The sequence below is a fragment of the Anomaloglossus baeobatrachus genome, chromosome 12 (genome assembly GCF_048569485.1).
Source record: "Anomaloglossus baeobatrachus isolate aAnoBae1 chromosome 12, aAnoBae1.hap1, whole genome shotgun sequence".
NCBI lineage: Eukaryota > Metazoa > Chordata > Amphibia > Anura > Aromobatidae > Anomaloglossus > Anomaloglossus baeobatrachus.
Genome location: NC_134364.1, coordinates 21,544,833 through 21,565,955, shown reverse-complemented (window position 1 = coordinate 21,565,955; position 21,123 = coordinate 21,544,833). Strand labels below are relative to the sequence as shown.

General features: G+C 48.1%; 1 protein-coding gene across 1 annotated transcript in view; it reads right to left on the bottom strand.

Annotated features, from left to right (window-relative positions):
• Positions 1 to 476: 476 nt before the first annotated feature.
• Positions 477 to 21,123, bottom strand: part of STYX (serine/threonine/tyrosine interacting protein) — a 32,976-nt gene continuing 12,329 nt past the window's right edge. Inside the window, exons 6-10 of the mRNA XM_075330909.1 lie at positions 18,689 to 18,725; positions 17,561 to 17,651; positions 2,906 to 2,978; positions 1,893 to 1,986; positions 477 to 1,185 (exon numbers count right to left, since the gene is read on the bottom strand). Coding sequence (XP_075187024.1) covers positions 1,112 to 1,185; positions 1,893 to 1,986; positions 2,906 to 2,978; positions 17,561 to 17,651; positions 18,689 to 18,725 — 369 coding nt within the window. The 3' untranslated portion in view covers positions 477 to 1,111. The remainder of the gene's footprint in view (positions 1,186 to 1,892; positions 1,987 to 2,905; positions 2,979 to 17,560; positions 17,652 to 18,688; positions 18,726 to 21,123) is intronic.

Below are 21,123 nucleotides of genomic sequence, written 5' to 3'. Positions count from 1 at the left end.
AAATGTTTACATCAATCTTTATGACGTGGCATGCTGGCGTCAGATGCTACCGATTCATGAACAAGTGCAGAAAGATATAGACGATCACATACGGCGCTCCCAGTGTAATCAGCCTTGCACAAGGTAGATGAGGTTTTGATTTATTATTGTTGATCAGGTACATAGTGTTCCCCTCACCACATTTGGGGGCTTTTTCCTTCCAAGCTTCTGCAGGTTTTTACTAGCAAAAAGACCCTTCAGGTAATTGACAAAAAGTCTGAAGGTCCTGAGCTTTTTCTCCTGCCCTGATCAGACTGATAAGTGTCAGACAGGTTGAGATTGATGTGAACGCTGACATCCTTCCTCAGAGGTACAATTATTGCTCTCTGTTATCAGCCACCCCAACAGGTTGATCAATAGTTTGACATTTGTCCACATATGAATGATACCAGCCGCTCGTCCTCCACCTTCCAGGTCACATAACCCAACACTCAAGATTTCGATATTAAATTTACATGTTTATTTGAAAAACATCAGAACAATCTGTTTTATAGAGGAACCAGCTTTGTTCCTATTTTTTTTTTTTAACCCCCTCAGGCCAAAAGCCACAATATAAATTGCATAAAAAAAAAGGACTGATTATTTTAGAAGGTTATATCAACAGTGTACAATCTGCCCCAATGATCCGGGGTGTAGAGAATGTGATTTGTTAAAAATTTCCAGAATTTCTAAACCTATAAAATGTATTTACAAAAAACAAAGTTTAGCAAACATTTCGATACTAAAGCTTTTCTTCTCTTATAAATTAAATAACTTTTTTTTAGGTAGAAACAGGTCTCCCCTCCCATCGGTTGCATTGCATGAAATTACTTTATATTATAGAAAAAACAAACAAAAAAAAACAAACTTCAAGTATGAAAAAGTGCCTTATTGCAGTAATACCTCTTTGCACATCAAAACAAATGTTTTTTTTCCCCCTCAATAAAACAGCTGTGTAAAAAGCAGTAAAACAATCAGTGAAATCCACTCATCCATGGAAAGTTCAGTTATGGTTTATAAAGGATGATAGCAGCACCCGGGCAAGAAGGTGATGGGAGCCGTGTGGGTAACCAGGCTCCTGTGGGTCAGGAAATCAGCCGTCATAAGCTGCAGACGTGTGCATATTCCCAAGGTCATCTTCCTCTTCGAGCGTTCGCTTCAGGCTTCCTAAACACAAGAAAAGCAAAAAGTCACTACGTTTACTACCACTTCTGGGTGTATACACTCAGGTGGTACTGTGGAGGTCGCCTGAGCTATAGCTTGTTTGTTCAAATGTAATAAGAATATCTGTGTATATAAATAATCAAAATGTAGATGTAGTTGCCTAATTATCTGTCTGTCTATGTAGCCATCGCATAGACCCTTAATAAAATTCTAAGCTGTATAAGTCATGAAGGAGTTAACCAAAGATAATGAAGCCAGAATGTGAAGCTGCAAAAGTGTTATCAGTAATGTTCACACAGAAAGAATGTACAGAAACAAAGTGCGCAGTGAGAAATTAAGGAGTAAAAGTACTCCCTGTCTAGCTTCAAGGTCATTCATGCATATTGTATAATTGGATCTAATACACGGGTCAGTTGGTGATGCTGGCTCAAGGAGAACATGTCTCATGTATTCATGGTCTGATACATTAATATCGGCTCTGAGATCTCTCTCTCTCTCTATATATATATATATAGCTAATACGGCACCGTCTCTGGATATCCCAAACGAAGACTCAATTAGCAATCTTCACCAAAAATCTCTACCTTGACAGTATAATGGCTGCTGTACGGATGGATATCTAGGCATCTGTCCACTGACACTTATGCCCCAGTAATACCCATCTACCACAATGTCAGATCTCCAGCAATACTACATCAATGGACGCTTACCTGCAGCACCAGACTGTAAGGAGAACGTCCTCCCCAACTGCAGAGGGGACATCATTTTGATGGTTAATTTTGCTAGATAGATGGCTTCATATTCCTGCAGATTGAGAAGAGCAGGGTAAGTGGCAGCTACAAGGCAGATTAATGCTCAATGGATGGACCCCTGAAGATTACAACATCCCAGCTGAACAAAGCTCTAGTGAGCTGCACCCGGGTTATTAACTGTGATAATTACATCGCTACTGACAGAAGAAAACTGAATATTTTATGTATTCGTGTTTTGTCTGAACTTTATCACCTGTGCTAGTCAAAGTGGTTGTCCAGGACTATAATATTAAAGGACCAATCCTCAGCCCCAAATATAATTGTTCCTCTAAAAGGTTCTTCATTGGCTGCAGAGCATTCACCCCATTATAAATCAAAGAGAAACATATCCAACATAGACCTGGGAAGGTAGCCTGGGCTATAGATTGTTCAAACGTAATAAGATTATCTGTGTATGTAAATAATCAAAATATAGATTTAGTTGCATAATTATCTGTGTGTCTATATGGCAATCTTACAGATGCCATAATATGATTCTAAGTTGTATGTTCAAGAGAGGGTTAACCAAGGACAAGTGAACAGATGTACAATGAACAGAGAAAGTATTTATGCTTATCAGTAGTTTCACACAAAAGAGGAATGTGTCATCTGTGGGATGAAATGTGGGTTTCTATGTCCCTATGCACCTCCCTGTACTGTTTTAATGTGAGAAAAAACAAATTGATACTTTTGTACATGTCTGAAGGTTGAAATGTAATACTAATATCTGATCCATTGAATACACGAGTTCAGACGCAAGCCTGAGCTCAGAGAACATGTCCTGTGTTCATTGATTGAGTCTCATAATATCTGCACAGATACCCAATTTGGACCCGTGCCTCTGGTGCCCTGAACAAAGACTCCATTAGCAGTCTTACCCAAATTTCTCCCTTGACCGTTCTAACGCACACAAATAAAAATATAATCATTACCTGAAGTTGATGTACAAATCCAGCATTGGGGTTAATGCAGAACCTTCTTTCTTGGACGTAGGTGAAGGCATCCCTAGGAGTAAAGTGGTGACAGGTCAGTGAGCGCATAGTGTAATATTTCTATTGCTGACATTTCCCAGGCTCAACCCTTGTAAGGTGTAATTAAGAAGGTCATGTACACCTTCATGTATATCCACACACACACTGCATCTTTTCTTAACCACAAAAAACGTACCAGTGGCAAAAACACAAACGCATGCATTTGATGCGCTTTTTACTGCATTTTGCCCAATGCGGGTTTTTTTTTTTTTTTTTTTTTTTTTTTTAGTCAAAACCATTTACTTGAAGGGCTCAGAAATACTGGAAAAAAACCCTGCAAAGAATGGACATGCTGCATCTTCAAAAACACAGCCCAAAAAAAAAAAAAAAAAAAAAAAGATGCCCAGTGTAGACAGCAAAACAAACCTCAAACTTTACTGGGGGAAGGAAATTCATGCATTTGGATGCATCTTTGTGGCACCAAAATTGCAGTACAAGATGCAGTGTGTGAACGTAGCTTTATACAGAGGGGATATTCCTGCGCTGCCCATGTGCTGGGGACAATGGCTACAATGAAATAATATTAATTAGTAATATTAGTAATCAGTAAATAATGGAAGCAAAAACTATTTACAGTGATTAGACAGTGACTGTTACAAGGTTCTTTTAGATGAAACCTGGAACATACTGGTTGGTTAATGTCCAAAGAGTAATTTGGGAGATTTGAACCCCCAAAATCCTAAATGACGCCTCCTCTTCACAACTCTAGGGAGGCGATGTCAAAACAAGTCTCTTGACATCCGTTCCACTCATCATATACCTGCACTTTGTTCCCAGGCAATGCTTCTAGCCGGACTGTCCGGAGCCCGCACAGCACGGCAGCGCTCGGGACACCGAGGACATGATCTAACATCGAAACAAGACCGACGATTACAGGGCAGTATCATCTTTTTAAAGAAATGGGTATGAAAGAAATGAAGGCACTCGCCGATCTTTGCTGTGCAGTGAAAACATTTTAATCACGGGTGGAAGTTGCATGCGGTGGCAAGCGGGGAGGGGGTGAGACGGGACAACGCGTCAGACGGCCGTTTCGCACTCTGTGCTTCAACAGGTCTAGACCCGTCGAAATGCTGTGAAAGTGCAAAACGGCCATCGTCTGACGCGTTGTCTCACCCCCTCCCCGCTTGCCACAGCATGCAACGTCCACCCGTGATTAACCCCTTCACGACCGCGGGCAGTAAAATTACGTCCTATTTTAACGTGACTTAACGACCAAGGACTTAATTTTACTGCCTAAACTTCATTTGATTGCCGTGGCCATAGCAACGGCTTTCAAATGATGTCCCCTGCTGTTTTACAGCAGGGGACCTTTGCTTGACCCCAGGGGGGACGGCATCGCCACCCCCTATCGACGATCAATGTGATTGGCTGTTCAAATCTGAACCGCCAACCACATCGTTCGCACTAATTTCGGCAAAAATGCCCGAATTAGTGCGATACTGAGATCCAGCTATGAGATGCCACAGCTGCTGCAGCATATCATAGGTGGACCTCAAACATGTCGCCCCCAGCCCCTGCAGCACTGATTGGAGCGATCGTGCTATGACGCGCAATCGCTCCAATCAGTGTGCAGTGGGGCGGTCTGATCTGCCGGTGGCCGCCCTCCCCAGGCCTGTGCTGGCCTGCGAGCCCTCCCCCAACATGTCTGCAGCGTGCAGTGGCTGGTACTTGTGGTACCACGCCACCGCTGCTGCTGCCGCCGCCGTAGCTGAGGTCACCGCTCCTGCTGCACGTGAGTACTGTGCTCACCTTGCAGCCCGTGCGCGCTCCCGTGGTGCCCCTGCGCGTGCCCCCCTGCGATCTGCCCCCCCGACATCCCGATCTGCTCTCCCCACCCCCCCCCCCACCCCCCCCCCCCCCCCCCCCCCCCGACATCCCGATCTGCTCCCCCCGCGATCTGACTGCCTCCCCCATTATCTCTATTCTGCTTCTGCAGCTCCCACTCCGGTCTCCCCCTCTGCTCCCCCCCCCCCCCCTCTGCTCTCACCTCCCCCCTCTGCTCTCACCCCCCCCCCTCCCCCTCTGCTCTCCCCCGACGTCCTCTTACCTGTCTTCACCGGCCCGATCACATCTGCCTCCATCGCTGGGTCCTTCCTGGGCATTCTGCTGATCTGCCTGCTGCTCCTGTAAAGCTGTCCATCTCACTGCCTTCTTGTTCCTCTGCAGCTCTTCTGGTCAGTGATCCTCTGGGTACTGTGAGTATAACTTTTTTTCTGTACCCTGTCCATTTTTACACCTCATCCGTCCGTGCGTCCTGCTGAGCGCTGATCAGGGATGCAGATAACGGATCTGCATCCCTGCTCAATTTTTGGCGGGACTTTTTTCCGTATCCGCAACGCTTTTTGTATCCCATCCGTCCGTGCGTCCCGCCAAGCACTGATCAGGGATGCACATAACATATCTGCATCCATGGTCAATTTTTGGCGTGACTTTTTTTATACGTATCCGACGCTTTTTGTATCGCATCCGACCGTGCGTCCTGCAGCGGCCGATCAGTGCACTGAGTCTGTGCGTTTGAAAAGTCAAATGGCGTTCCTTCTCTTCTGAGCCCCACCATGTGCTCAAACAATTACTTTCCACCACATGTGAGGTATCTACGTACTCAGGAAAAATTGCACAATACGTTTTATGGTGCATTTTTTCCTGATAGCCTTGTGAAAAAAGGGAATTTTGTTTACTTACCGTAAATTCCTTTTCTTCTAGCTCCTATTGGGAGACCCAGACAATTGGGTGTATAGCTTCTGCCTCCGGAGGCCACACAAAGTATTACACTTTAAAAAGTGTAACCCCTCCCCTCTGCCTATACACCCTCCCGTGGATCACGGGCTCCTCAGTTTTGGTGCAAAAGCAGGAAGGAGAAAACTTATAAATTGGTCTGGGGTAAATTCAATCCGAAGGATGTTTGGAGAACTAAAGACCATGAACCAAAAGAACAATTCAACATGAACAACATGTGTACACAAAAGAACAACAGCCCGAAGGGCACAGGGGCGGGTGCTGGGTCTCCCAATAGGAGCTAGAAGAAAAGGAATTTACGGTAAGTAAACAAAATTCCCTTCTTTGTCGCTCCATTGGGAGACCCAGACAATTGGGACGTCCAAAAGCAGTCCCTGGGTGGGTAAAAGAATACCTCAATAAAAAGAGCCGAAACGGCCCCCTCTTACAGGTGGGCGACCGCCGCCTGAAGGACTCGCCTACCTAGACTGGCGTCTGCCGAAGCATAGGTATGCACTTGATAGTGTTTCGTGAAAGTGTGCAGACTAGACCACGTAGCTGCCTGACACCTGCTGAGCCATAGCCCGGTGCCGCAATGCCCAGGACGCACCCACGGCTCTGGTAGAATGGGCTTTCAGCCCTGAAGGAAGCGGAAGCCCAGAAGAACGGTAGGCTTCGAGAATCGGTTCCTTGATCCACCGAGCCAAGGTTGACTTGGAAGCCTGCGAACCCTTACGCTGGCCAGCGACAAGGACAAAGAGCGCATCTGAACGGCGCAGGGGCGCCGTGCGAGACACGTAGAGTCGGAGTGCTCGCACCAGATCTAAGGAGTGCAAATCCTTTTCACATTGGTGAATTGGATTAGGGCAAAATGAAGGCAAGGAGATATCCTGATTGAGATGAAAAGGGGATACCACCTTAGGGAGAAATTCCGGGACAGGACGCAGAACCACCTTATCCTGGTGAAACACCAGGAAGGGGGCTTTGCATGACAGCGCTGCAAGCTCAGACACTCTCCGGAGTGATGTAACTGCCACTAGAAATGCCACCTTCTGCGAAAGACGTGATAAAGAGACATCCCGCAGCGGCTCGAAAGGTGGTTTCTGAAGAGCCGTTAGCACCCTGTTAAGATCCCAAGGTTCCAGCGGACGCTTGTAAGGTGGGACTATGTGGCAAACTCCCTGCAGGAACGTGCGGACCTGCGGAAGCCTGGCTAGGCACTTTTGAAAAAACACGGAGAGCGCCGATACTTGGCCCTTGAGAGAGCCGAGTGACAAACCCTTGTTCAGTCCGGATTGAAGGAATGAAAGAAAAGTAGGTAAGGCAAACGGCCATGGAGGAAAACAGTTATCAGAGCACCAGGATAAGAAGATTTGCTAAGACCTGTAATAGATCTTGGCGGACGTTGGTTTCCTGGCCTGTCTCATGGTGGCAATGACATCCTGAGATAACCCTGAAGACGCTAGGAGCCAGGACTCAGTGGCCACACAGTCAGGTTGAGGGCCACAGAATTCAGATGGAAAAACGGGCATTGTGACAGCAAGTCTGGGCGGTCTGGAAGTGCCCACGGTTGACCCACCGTGAGATGCCACAGATCCGGGTACCACGACCGCCTCGGCCAGTCTGGAGCGACGAGAATGGCGCGACGGCAGTCGGACCTGATCTTGCGTAACACTCTGGGCAGCATCGCCAGAGGAGGAAACACATAAGGCAGTCGAAACTGCGACCAATCCTGAACTAACGCGTCCGCCGCAAGAGCTCTGTGATCCTGAGACCGGGCCATGAATGCCAGGACTTTGTTGTTGTGCCGTGACGCCATGAGATCGACGTCCGGCGTTCCCCAGCGGCGACAGATCTCTCGAAACACTTCTGGGTGTAGAGACCATTCCCCCGCATCCATGCCCTGACGACTGAGAAAATCTGCTTCCCAGTTTTCTACGCCCGGGATGTGAACTGCGGAGATGGTGGAGGCTGTGGCTTCCACCCACTGCAGAATCCTCCTTCCACACAAAGCATAAAACTGAGGAGTCCGTGATCCACGGGAGGGTGTATAGGCAGAGGGGAGGGGTTACACTTTTTAAAGTGTAATACTTTGTGTGGCCTCCGGAGGCAGAAGCTATACACCCAATTGTCTGGGTCTCCCAATGGAGCGACAAAGAAAAAAAAGCTACCTAGTTGAAGCAACCGTTTTGTGGTAAAAAAAAAATTTCTCTTTTCACAGCTCAACGTTATAAACTTCTGTGAAGCCCCCAGGTGTTCAAAGTGCTCACCAAACATCTAGAAAAATTATTTGAGGGCTCTAGTTTCCAAAATGGGGTCACTTGTGGGGGAGCTCCATTGTTTAGGCACCTCAGGGGGTCTTCAAACCCGACATGGCGTCAGCTAATGAGTGCAGCTAATTTTGCGTTCAAAAATTCAAATGGCGCTCCTTCCCTTCCGTACTCTGCCGTGCGCCCAAACAATTGATTTTTACCACATATGGGGTATCAGCGTACTCAGGAGAACATGCACAATAAATTGTATTGTGCACTTTCTCTTTTCTCCCTTGTAAAAATAAAAATTTTATGGCTGAAGTAACATTTTTGTGTTAAAAAGTAAAATTTTCATTTTTTCCTTCCACATTGCTTTGGTTCCTGTGAAGCACCTAAAGGGTTAATAAACTTCTTGGATGTGGTTTTGAGCAGTGTGAGGGGTGCAGTTTTTAGAATTGTGTCACTTTTGGGTATTTTCTGTCACCTAGGTCTCTCAAAGTCACTTCAAATGTGATGTGGTCCCTAAAAAAAATTATTTTGTAAATTTTGTTGGAAAAATGAGAAATTGATGACCTTTGACCCCTTCTAACTTCCTAACGAAAAAAAAAATTTGTTTCGAAAATTGCGCTGATGTAAAGTAGACAAGTGGGAAATGTTATTAAGTAACTATTTTGTGTGACATCTCAGATTTATGGGCATAAATTTTCAAAGTTTGAAAATTGCGAAATTTTCAAAATTTTTGCAAAATTTCCTAAATTTTCACAAATAAAACGCAAAAAATATCGGCCTAAATTTACCACTGACATGAAGCACAATATGTCACAAAAAAACAATCTCAGAATCGCCAGGATCCGTTGAAGCGTTCCAGAGTTATAACCTGTCAAAGTGACACTGGTCAGAATTGCAAAAAAATGGCCTGGTCATTAGGGTGTTTTAGTGGCCGGGGGTGAAGGGGTTAAAATGTTTTCACTGCACAGCAAAGATCAGTGAGTGCCTTCATTTCTTGCATAACTTTCTTGGATTATTCTGGACTTTTGAATGAGCTGTTGCAGGAACTTTTTCTGCCATGCCATTTTGTTCATTTCAGCAAAAAGCGCATGGCCTTTGCCAAAAATATTCCTCGTATTGAGCAGTGCCCTGATTATCGTTCTCAATTATTTGACAGTCCTTTTTAAAAACTGCACTTCTGTAACAAAGTACTTCATTCATTTCATTCCCTTTTGCTGCATAACTGCTTGGGGTGTTCACCCAGCTTTTTTGGGGGTTCAAAGCAAAAAAAAAAAAAACAAAAACAAAACCCAAGTGACTCTGGACATTACCCAGCCTGTATATCCCAGGTTTCTTCTACAGCAACATTGTGACAGTCACTAATCCCTTTAAATCGTTCTTGCTTCCATTATTTGTATGTATTGTTGCTTTATTCATAGCAGCCATTTTCCCCAGCACATGGGCAGTGCAGGAATAGCTCCTCTATATTTTTATTTTCCAACCTCCTGACAAGACCTGTCTGATGATGACCCATTTTAATACCAGCACCAAGATTCATGCAAGTCAAAATGTATTTAAGCTCCTTTGTTGCACCTCGGCACGCTCCAGTATTTGCACCCTTTGTTGCACACATTTGGCTGGGTTTTTTGTAATCACTCATTTGCTTCCTAAATGTAAAACGTTAAGCAATTGTTTTCAATTATTGCAGGGGGGGTTTAAATCATTGGCAATTGCACAGCATCTGGGCTTTTTGCCACAAAAAAAAAAAAAGAAGGGAATTTTGTTACTTACCGTAAATTCCTTTTCTTCTAGCTCCAATTGGGAGACCCAGACGATTGGGTGTATAGCTACTGCCTCCGGAGGCCACACAAAGTATTACACTAAAAAGTGTAAGGCCCCTCCCCTTCTAGCTATACACCCCCCGTGGGATCACGGGCTGCTCAGTTTTAGTGCTAAAGCAAGAAGGAGGAAAGCCAATAACTGGTTTAAACAAATTCAATCCGAAGTAACATCGGAGAACTGAAACCGTTCAACATGAACAACATGTGTACCCGAACAAACCAAAAATCCCGAAGGAAACAGGGCGGGTGCTGGGTCTCCCAATTGGAGCTAGAAGAAAAGGAATTTACGGTAAGTAACAAAATTCCCTTCTTCGGCGCTCCATTGGGAGACCCAGACGATTGGGACGTCCAAAAGCAGTCCCTGGGTGGGTAAATTAATACCTCATGTTAGAGCTGCAAAACAGCCCTTCCCTACGAGGAGGCAACCGCCGCCTGCAGGACTCTTCTACCTAGGCTGGCATCCGCCTAAGCGTAGGTATGCACCTGATAATGCTTGGTGAAAGTGTGCAGACTCGACCAGGTAGCTGCCTGGCACACCTGCTGAGCCGTAGCCTGGTGCCGTAATGCCCAGGACGCACCCACGGCTCTGGTAGAATGGGCCTTCAGCCCTGATGGAACCAGAAGCCCAGCAGAACGGTAGGCTTCAAGAATTGGTTCCTTGATCCATCGAGCCAGGGTGGATTTGGAAGCCTGCGACTCTTTACGCTGACTAGCGACAAGCACAAAGAGTGCATCCGAGCGGCGCAGGGGCGCCGTGCGGGAAATTTAGATTCTGAGTGCTCTCACCAGATCCAACAAATGCAAATCCATTTCATATCGATGAACTGGGTGAGGCAAAAGGAAGGTAAGGAGATATCCTGATTGATATGAAAGGGGATACCACCTTAGGGAGAACTCCGGAATCGGGCGCAGCACTACCTTGTCTTGGTGAAACACCAGGAAGGGAGCTTTTGGATGACAGCGCTGCTAGTTCGGACACTCTCCTAAGAGACGTGACCGCTACCAGAAAGGCCACTTTCTGTGAAAATCGAGAAAGTGAACATCCCTCAGAGGCTCGAAGGGCGGCTTCTGGAGAGCAATTAGTACCCTGTTCAGATCCCATGGGTCTAACGGCCGTTTGTACAGAGGGACAATGTGACAAACCCCCTGCAGGAACGTGTGTACCTGAGGAAGACTTGCTAGGCGCTTCTGAAGAATACAGATAGCGCTGAGACTTGTCCTTTAATGGAGCCGAGCGACAACCCTTTTTCCAAATGCAAATGGCCAGGGAGACACTCCCTGAGCAGAGCGCTAAGAGAAGAATATCTTCCACATCCTGTGGTAGATCTTGGCAGGCGTCGGCTTCCTAGCCCGTCTCATGGTGGCAATGACGTCTTGAGATAATCCTGAAGACGCTAGGATCCAGGACTCAATGGCCACACAGTTAGGTTCAGGACAGTAAGTCTGGCCGGTCTGGTAGTGCCCACGGTTGGCCGACCGTGAGATGCCACAGATCCGGGTCCATGACCTCCTCGGCCAGTCTGGAGCGACGAGGATGGCGCGGCGGCAATTGGAGCTGATCTTGCGTAGCACTCTGGGCAACGGTGCCAGATGGGGAAAACACATAGGGTAGCTGGAACTGCGACCAATCCTGAACTAAGGCGCCTGCCGCCAGAGCTCTTTGATCGTGAGACCGCGCCATGAAAATCGGGACCTTCTTGTTGTGCCGAGACGCCACTAGGTCGACGTCCGGCATCCCCCAGCGGCTACAGATTTCCTGAAACACGTCCGGGTGCAGAGATCATTCCCCTGCGTCCATACCCTGGCGACTGAGGAAGTCTGCTTCCTAGTTTTCTACGCCCGGGATGTGAACTGCGGATATGGTGGATGTCTTTCACCCACATGAGGATCCGCCGGACTACCTGGGAGGCTTGCCGACTGCGTGTTCCGCCTTGGTGGTTGATGTATGCCACCGCTGTGGAGTTGTCCGACTGAATTCGGATCTGTTTGCTTCCCAGCCACTGCTGGAAGGCTTGCAGGGCAAGATATACTGCCCAGATTTCCAGAACATTGATCTGAAGGGTGGACTCCTGCTGAGTCCACGTACCCTGAGCCCTGTGGTGGAGAACGACTGCTCCCCACCCTGACAGACTCGCGTCTGTCGTGACCACCGCCCAGGATGGGGGTAGGAAGGACTTTCCTTTTGACAATGAGGTGGGAAGAAGCCACCACTGAAGAGAGTCCTTGACCGTCTGAGAAAGGTAGACGTTCCTGTCTAGGGACGTCGACTTCCCATCCCATTGGCGGAGAATGTCCCATTGAAGTGGACGCAGAAGAAACTGCGCGAAAGGGACTGCCTCCATTGCTGCTACCATCTTTGCTAGGGAGTGCATGAGGCGTCTTAAGGGGTGTGACTGGCCTTGAAGGAGAGACTGCACCCCCGTCTGTAGTGAACGCTGTTTGTCCAGCGGAAGCTTCACTATCGCTGAGAGAGTATGAAACTCCATGCCAAGATATGTCAGCGATTGGGTCGGGGTCAGATTTGACTTTGAAAAGGTGATGATCCACCCGAAACTCTGGAGTGTCTCCAGCGCAACGTTCAGGCTGTGTTGGCATGCCTCTTGAGAGGGTGCTTTGACAAGTAGATCGTCCAAGTAAGGGATCACAGAGTGACCCTGAGAGTGCAGGACTGCTACCACTGCTGCCATGACCTTGGTGAAAACCCGTGGGGCTGTCGCCAGACCGAAGGGCAGGGCTACGAACTGAAGATGCTCGTCTTCTATAACGAATCGTAGCAAACGCTGGTGCTCTGGAGCAATCGGCACATGGAGATAAGCATCCTGCTGTCTAATGATGCTAGGAAATCTCCTTGAGACATTGAGGCAATGACGGAGCGGAGGGATTCCATCCGGAACCGCCTGGTTTTCACGTGCTTGTTGAGCAGTTTTAGGTCCAGAACGGAACGGAAGAGCAGTCCTTTTTGTGGCACCACAACAAGATTGGAGTAAAAACCGTGAACTTGTGCCTGAAGGTAACAGGGATTACCACTCCTTCTGCCTGCAGAAGAGCATCGGCTCGGTCGGGAGGTGAAGAATCGAGCCAGAGGATGAGAACAAAACTATCCTGTACACGTGAGACAGATGTCTCTCACCCACCGGTCTTTGACCTGTGGCAGCTAAATGCCGCCAAGCGGGAGAGTCTGCCCCCGACCTCGGATGCGGAGAGAGGGAGAGAGGGCTGAAAGTTATGAGGAAACCGCCTTGGTAGCGGTTCCTCCGGCTGCCTTCTTTGGGCGTGAGTGAGCCCGCCAGGAATCTGAGCCCCTCTGAGCCATTTGAGTCATTTTGGACTAGGAATTGGGACCTGCCCGAGCCTGGAAAGGACCGAAACCTCGACTGTTTGATCTGGGTTGGAGTAAGGACGAATCCTTACCCTTGGACTGTTTGATTTCATCCAATCGCTCACCCAACAGTCTGTTACCAGATAATGGCAAATTGGTTAAGCCCTTTTTTGGAAACAGAATCTGCCTTCCATTCCCTTAACCCCAAGGCTCTGCGCAAAACCACGGAGTTGGCGTACGCCACCGGCGTACGGCTCGTAGAGTCCAGGACAGCATGAATAGCGTAAGTCGCAATGCAGACATATGCGAGGTTAAGGGTGCCACCTGCGGCCCAGATGTACGTGTGACAGTGCCCATCTGCGCAAGACCAGCTGAAATAGCTTGGAGTGCCCATACGGCTGCGAATGCCGGAGCAAACGACACGCCGATAGCGTCATAGACAGATTTGAACCAGAGGTCCATCTGTCTGTCAATGGCATCTTTAAGTGAAGTCCCATCTACCACTGCAACTATGGATCTAGCCGCAAGCTTGGAGATTGGGGGATCCACCTTAGGACCTGGGTCCAGCGCTTGACCACGTCAGGGGGAGAAGGGTAACGTGTATCCTTAAGACGTTTGGAGCAAGCTTGTCTGGATAAGCGTAGTGTTTCTGGACTGCTTCCCTGAAGTCAGAGTAGCCCAGAAAGTACTGAATTTACGCTTGGGATACCTGAAATGGAATTTCTCCTGCTGTGAAGCTGCCTCCTCCAGTGGAGGGGCTGAGGGAGAAATATCCACCAGTGTATTGATGGGCGCTATGAGATCATTCACCATGGCGTCACCATTAGGAGCATCCAGAATGAAAGCGGTCTCAGGATCAGAACCTGATCAGCTACCTCATCATACAGAGAATCCGCCCGCTGAGACCCTGACCAGTGTGTGAAGTCGAGGGTCTCTCCCAGCGAGCTCGCTTAGGCTGTCTGGGACTGTCGTCCGTGTCAGAGCCTTCAGTCTGGGATGTATAGGACCCCCTTGGAGCACGGATTAGTTCCAACTGAGGGAGACCGGGGATTGTTCAACAGTGCCCATGGTCTGCGTCACCGGCCTGGACTGCAAAGTTGCTAGAATTTTGTCCATAGCCCTAGACATTTTATCAGCAAAAAACTGCAAACTCTGTCCTCTGGACAGTTTCACAGGTGGCCCCTCTGGGCCACCACTAGCAGAGACTCTACCCAATGGGGGTTAGTGGAACCTGCCGGTAAAGCAGTCGCACATGCGGTACAGACAGCATAAAGAGCCTGTGCCTTGGCCCCCTTGCTCTATGCTGACGACATGCTGTTGTCTCCTCAGAGCTATCTAGGGGTATATCGCCAAGAAGCGACCGTACAGCCACAAGTCTCAGCCGCGCCGCAGCCTCCAGCAGCGGCCGGCGCGGCAGTTTCCCACAGATAAACTCACTCAGCTAAGCTGCAGTGAGTATAATCCAAGCGTGCAGCGCTGTTGTCCGCGGCGCACTAACACACCCAGCAATGCTGGCGTGTGTCTGTGCATGGTCTTGCAACATAGGTACAAGCATAAACACAAAACACTGGCAATAAAGGGGTCAGCACCAAGGTGCTGCTTACCGCCCGCATGAGCGGGTATGTGGTCGCCAGAATCCCTTTGCTGGGTCTCCCAGAGCCTGTGTCCGTTCACCAGCTTAGACTGCCTGCAGGAATGGCTGCCGGCGTCCTGTGAAGAGGGGCGGGCCATGGGCGTGCCCCAGACAAAGTGCGGGAAACTGGCGTCTCACTGTGCCCAGTTTAGAGGGCTGGAGTATGTAAATAAGACTCCAGCCCTCGGCGCTGACCATTGTACAGCGTCTCTCCCCTTCCCTGACTGTCAGGCCTGGGGGCGGGAACGAAGCGAAACTAGGCCGCAAAAGCCGGGGAATCGATTTATAAGCGCTGCCGTCGTATAAGCACGGCCAGCGCGGAAGTCCCCGGCGCACCACAAGTCCCAGCCGCGCCGCAGTGTAAAACAGCCAGCGGCGGCCGGCGCGGCCGTTCCCCATACATAAACTCACACAGCCGAGCTGTTGTAATAGCCCAAGCGCGCAGCGCTGTTGTCCCCGGCGCACTAACACACCCAGCAATGCTGCGGTGTGTCTGCGTGTGATCCATACGGGGACACAGAGTACCTTAACGTTGCAGGGCCTGTCCCTGACGATACTCCGCTCCATTCCAGCAGGATCTCCGGGTCTGTGGATGGAGCCCGGCCTCAGAGCCTGGAGGCCGGTAAGATCCCACTTCCCTCAGAGCCCTCGTGGGGATGGGGAAGGAAAGCAGCATGTGGGCTCCAGCCTCCGTACCCGCAATGGGTACCTCAACCTTTACAAACACCGCCGACAAGAGTGGGGTGAGACGGGAGCATGCTGGGGGCCCTAGTATGGGCCCTCTTTTCTTCCATCCGACATAGTCAGCAGCTGTTGCTGACTAAACAGTGGAGCTATGCGTGGATGTCTGACCTCCTTCGCACAAAGCTTGAAAACTGAGCAGCCCGTGATCCCACGGGGGGTGTATAGCCAGAAGGGGAGGGGCCTTACACTTTAGTGTAATACTTTGTGTGGCCTCCGGAGGCAGTAGCTATACACTCAATCGTCTGGGTCTCCCAATGGAGCGCCGAAGAAAAGGAAAATCCTTCAGATCTCAATGGCTCACTGCTCCTCGCAGCAGCCTTCCCTCACTTACAGTCCAGGGTCAGACAAAATCGGACTGATTATGGTAGCGACACTCCGATCAAACTCCAATCTGAGTGTCAGCTTAGTGTGAGAAACTGATGGAGTGTCAGGAGAAGATTGAGAACAAAAACCTCCATTCTGTGAGTCTGCAGAACTGGGACTGCACTCTGATGTCATCTGAGTGCAGTCCAATGATTTCCACGCACTTGTAGCATGGGTGCATGCCATCAGATTTGTGCTGCAAACTGCATCATGCTCAACCCAAGAGAAACAAGGGCAAAGCAGTCATGGGTCACACAAAAGTCAATAATCAATACAACATCTTTTGCAAAAATATAATAAATATTTATTTAAATACAGTGCATAGCAAAAGAAGTGACATTAGATAAACATCAACAAGGATTAATCAAGAACACTGATCAGGTTAAAGTTGTGTCACTGATGAAAATCACGGGTCCACAGACCAATGGGGAGTAAAAGTACACTTGTGTCATCGGAGGACTCCTCAAAGTAACTATGCAAGGACAATATTTGCCCATCATAGAACAACAAGGCATATGCACAATTGAGAGGCATTACAGTACATGTCCAAAATGACAGGCACTCATTCAGTTAATAGTTCCCATTACTCAGAGGAGCCAAATCCATATAAAGTCAGCGAAACGTGCGCGTCGGGGCACGTTTTACTCGGTCTCCACGGCTACCAAGTATGGGTGAGTGTCAGATGGGAGTTTTTCTATTTGCCTTTATTATCCTTTACTCCTTATCTGGCTGTCTTTATATGGATTTGGCTCCTCTGAGTAATGGGAACTATTAACTTAATGAGTGCTTGTCATTTTGGACATGTACTGTAATGCCTCTCAATTGTGCATATGCCTTGTTATTCTATGATGGGCAAATATTGTCCTTGCATAGTTACTTTGAGGAGTCCTCCGATGACACAAGTGTACTTTTACTCCCCATTGGTCTGTGGACCCGTGATTTTCATCAGTGACACAACTATAACCTGATCAGTGTTCTTGATTAATCCTTGTTGATGTTTATCTAATGTCACTTTTGCTATGCACTGTATTTAAATAAATATTTATTATATTTTTGCAAAAGATGTTGTATTGATTATTGACTTTATGGTCCTTTGTGTGACCCATGACTGCTTTGCCCTTGTTTCTCTTGGGTTGTGCTTATGTATGCTGGGTACAGTCATAATATGGTAAAATTGGTCGTACATCTTGCCCTTTTTTGTCTGATTCAAACTGCATCATGCTGTGCCCCCCCCCCAAACATCAAATCGGCATAAGAAAAGAAAGAAAAAAACCGCAGGTCACTGCCCCATAAAACATTGGTTGGCGTGCCATCAGATAAAACATGGGACAGCGCTCTGTTATACAGTTCTGTGAGCGAGCCCTTTAGATAGCAGGAGTGGCAGCTTTCCAGATTAGAGGGTAGAACGCATGAACAGAGGGCAGAAAAAGGCAAAAAATAAAAGTTTCTAATCAGGCTAAAAAAATTCAGAGTGGATTAAGGTTTTAGGCCCTGACATTTTACATCAAAGTGTCCCACAAATGATCCAAGGGCTTTTTAAGAGGTCTGTAAAGCTAATTTCTACTACATCCATAGAGCATCAGATTTATATACTGCCTCTGCAGATTCATATACTGCCTCTGCACCTTCAATGAAGTATAAACCATCGATTTTATAGAACCAAATCGAGACTTTTTAGTTGGGAGTTTTTTTGGTCGCTACCTGTATTTTATGCCGAAGGTTTCCATGATGTAAGCAATAACCAAGGCAGCGCTCCTGGAGATTCCCGCATTCCCATGAATTAGGACTTTACCTGCAGAGAAAATAATTATTAGTACTGAGTGTCCCAGTGGGGAGCACAGTCCGTGCAAGCAGCGATGTGAGAGCCATAAGCCCCCAGCCAAGTAACGGAGGGGGTTTATATATAGAGTAAGGGAATACAGGAACACTGAGGGCCTGATGGAAGCCTATGGGTGCACCGTCCGGCCAGTTATGGGGTGGCTCCATGGAGCAGGGAGCCTGTGCTCTCCCTCCACAGGCCTCCCTCTCCTCCAATGCATTTCTAATGCCAATCCTCTCCTGTCCAGATGTCGAGTGTTTGAACATTTTTACTTCCACTTTAGGTTAATAACACTTGGGAAGATTTCACATCGCTCTGAAGAGACGCCAGGAGGAAATTATTATTGTGCACAGAATTGTTAGAATTGTGAACAGTCTTTATTATTGAAAGAGTCTTTTACTTGGTGGGAATAGGAATTTGAATGGATATTTTCCAGAGTAGGTGCAAAAAAGGTACAATCTATCCCATTCACATTCAATGGAAGCACAATCTTGGCGTATTTAAAGGGGCGGTCTCCTTGCTCTTCTGGAGCTCCAAATTATATTCTCTCGGATGCTGCATTCACAGGTAGCTTTGTCTTTGCAGCATCCGACAGGCAGCAAACATTAAGCCATGGAAATATCCAGAGCTCAAACTATCACACACAAAAAAAATAAATAAATAAAAGCTGGCAAGTGTGAGCTCATGTCTAGGAGCTGCCCCTGCAGAGGTGGCCGGTAACCCAGGCCGCGAGCTGTCAACTAAGATTGCAAATCTTAAATAGTAAGTTGATCGTTTTTATAAGGACTTTACAACTTTTACAAATTTACAAAGAAGACATCCCTTTTATAAAGTATTTGAACTGTGACCTGAACTTTAGTATGCACTCTGCCCATGAATGTCTTATGGAGGGTGCGAGCTTACACAACACTATCAGTCGCACCATTTAATTTTTTTTGTTTTTTTTTTTCTTTCAATCCTTGCTATAAAGACTGAAACCAGATGAAATGAGCAATGCCTGCACCACTCACCCCCGGGCTGTAAACCTCCATCTATGAATTCCTTTGTCTGCAAAAAAGAAAAAAAATAAATAAATATAAAAAACAGACATTGCTGTAGTTTAGATCTCCTGGAGGTATTAGGGTGGAGGGCACAATATAGCTGAGACAAATACAATGAAACCCCACCCTGTTATAGGGATTATCCGGGGCTATTACTATGGGCCGAAATACTAAGAGGCCTGTTCTACCCGGCCCGACCCAGAGCTGTCACTGACGGCCCCTGCCAGCAATTCTGCTGCATCACAGACCAGTTTATGGGTCACCTTTTGTTTCCATTATACTGATAATCTGTTATAGATCAAGTGTGCCAAGGAAGTTATGAGTTCAGACACCATTGTTGTCTACGGCAGCAATTGTCTTACCCATGTGCTGCCAGCTAAAGAATATTCTATGTTGCATCCTCCTCCTCCCTTTGGATGGGGGGGGGGGGGGGTGCTAAGCCTTCCAGCTCCTAAAATTTCCTTAACCTTTATAATGACAGATCCAAAAGTGAAATGAAGGGAATTTTGTTTACTTACCGTAAATTCCTTTTCTTCTAGCTCCTATTGGGAGACCCAGACAATTGGGTGTATAGCTTCTGCCTCCAGAGGCCACACAAAGTATTACACTTTAAAAAGTGTAACCCCTCCCCTCTGCTATACACCCTCCCGTGCATCACGGGCTCCTCAGTTTTGGTGCCAAAGCAGGAAGGAGGAAACTTATAAATTGGTCTAAGGTAAATTCAATCCGAAGGATGTTCGGAGAACTGAACCATTAACCAAAAGAACAATTCAACATGAACAACATGTGTACACAAAAGAACAACAGCCCGAAGGGAACAGGGGCGGGTGCTGGGTCTCCCAATAGGAGCTAGAAGAAAAGGAATTTACGGTAAGTAAACAAAATTCCCTTCTTTGTCGCTCCATTGGGAGACCCAGACAATTGGGATGTCCAAAAGCAATCCCTGGGTGGGTAAAAGAATACCTCGATAAAAAGAGCCGAAAACGGCCCCCTCTTATAGGTGGGCAACTGCCGCCTGAAGGAGTCGCCTACCTAGGCTGGCATCTGCCGAAGCAGAGGCATGTACCTGATAGTGTTTCGTGAAAGTGTGCAGACTCGACCAGGTAGCCGCCTGACACACCTGCTGAGCCGTAGCCTGGTGTTGAAAGAAAGAAGGAAAAGTGGACAAGGCAAACGGCCAGGGAGTAAAACCCTGATCAGAGCACCAGGATAAGAGGATCCTCTAAGTCCTGGGCTAAATCTCGGCGGACGTTGTTTCCTGGCTTGTCTCATGGTGGCGATGACATCTTGAGATAACCCTGATGACGCTAGGGGCCAGGGCTCAATGGCCACACCATCAGGATGAGGGCCGCAGTATTCAGATGGAAAAAAGGCCCTTGAGACAGCAAGTCTGGTCGGTCTGGGAGTGCCTACGGTTGACCCACCGTGAGGTGCCACAGATCCGGGTACCACGAACTCCTCGGCTAGTCTGGAGCGACGAGGATGGTGCGGCGGCAGTCTGACCTGATCTTGCGTAACCCTCTGGGCAGTAGAGTCAGAGGAGGAAATACATAAGTCGAAACTGCGACCAGTCCTGAACTAACGCGTCCGCCGCCCGAGCTCTGTGATCCTTGGACCGAGCCATGAATGCCGGGACTTTGTTGTTGTGCCGAGACGCCATTAGATCGACGTCCGGTGTTCCCCAGCGGCAACAGATCTCTAGAAACACGTCCGGGTGAACAGACCCTTCCCCTGCTTCCATGCCCTGGCGACTGAGAAATCTGCTTCTCAGTTTTCTACGCCCGGGATGTGAACTGCGGAGGTGGCGGAGGCTGTGGCTTCCGCCCACAGCAGAGTCCGCCGAACTTCTCGGAAGGCTTGACGACTGCGTGTGCCGCCCTGGTGGTTGATGTACGCAACCGCCGTGGCGTTGTCCGACTGAATTCGGATCTGCCTGCCTTCCAGCCACCGCTGGAACGCCTTTAGGGCTAGAGACACTGCCCTTATCTCCAGAACATTGATCTGAAGGGAAGACTCTGTCGGAGTCCAGGTTCCCTGAGTCCTGTGGCGGGGGAAGACCGCTCCCCACCCTGACAGACTCTCGTCCGTCGTGACCACAGCGCCGGCTGGGGCCGGAAAGATTTGCAAGGGAAATAGAGGCGTTCTTGTTTAGGGACGTCGACCTCCTGTCCCATTTGCGGTGTCCGATAGAAGCGGACGCAGACGAATCTGCGCAAGGGAACTGCCTCCATTGCTGCCACCATCTTCCTTAGGAAGTGTGTGAGGCGCCTTAAGGGGTGTGACTGTGTCCGAAGGAGAGAGTGCATCCCTGTCTGTAGTGAGCGCTGTTTATGCAGCGGAAGCTTCACTATTGCTGAGAGAGTATGAAACTCCATCACGAGGCATGAGAGTATCCGGAACCGTCA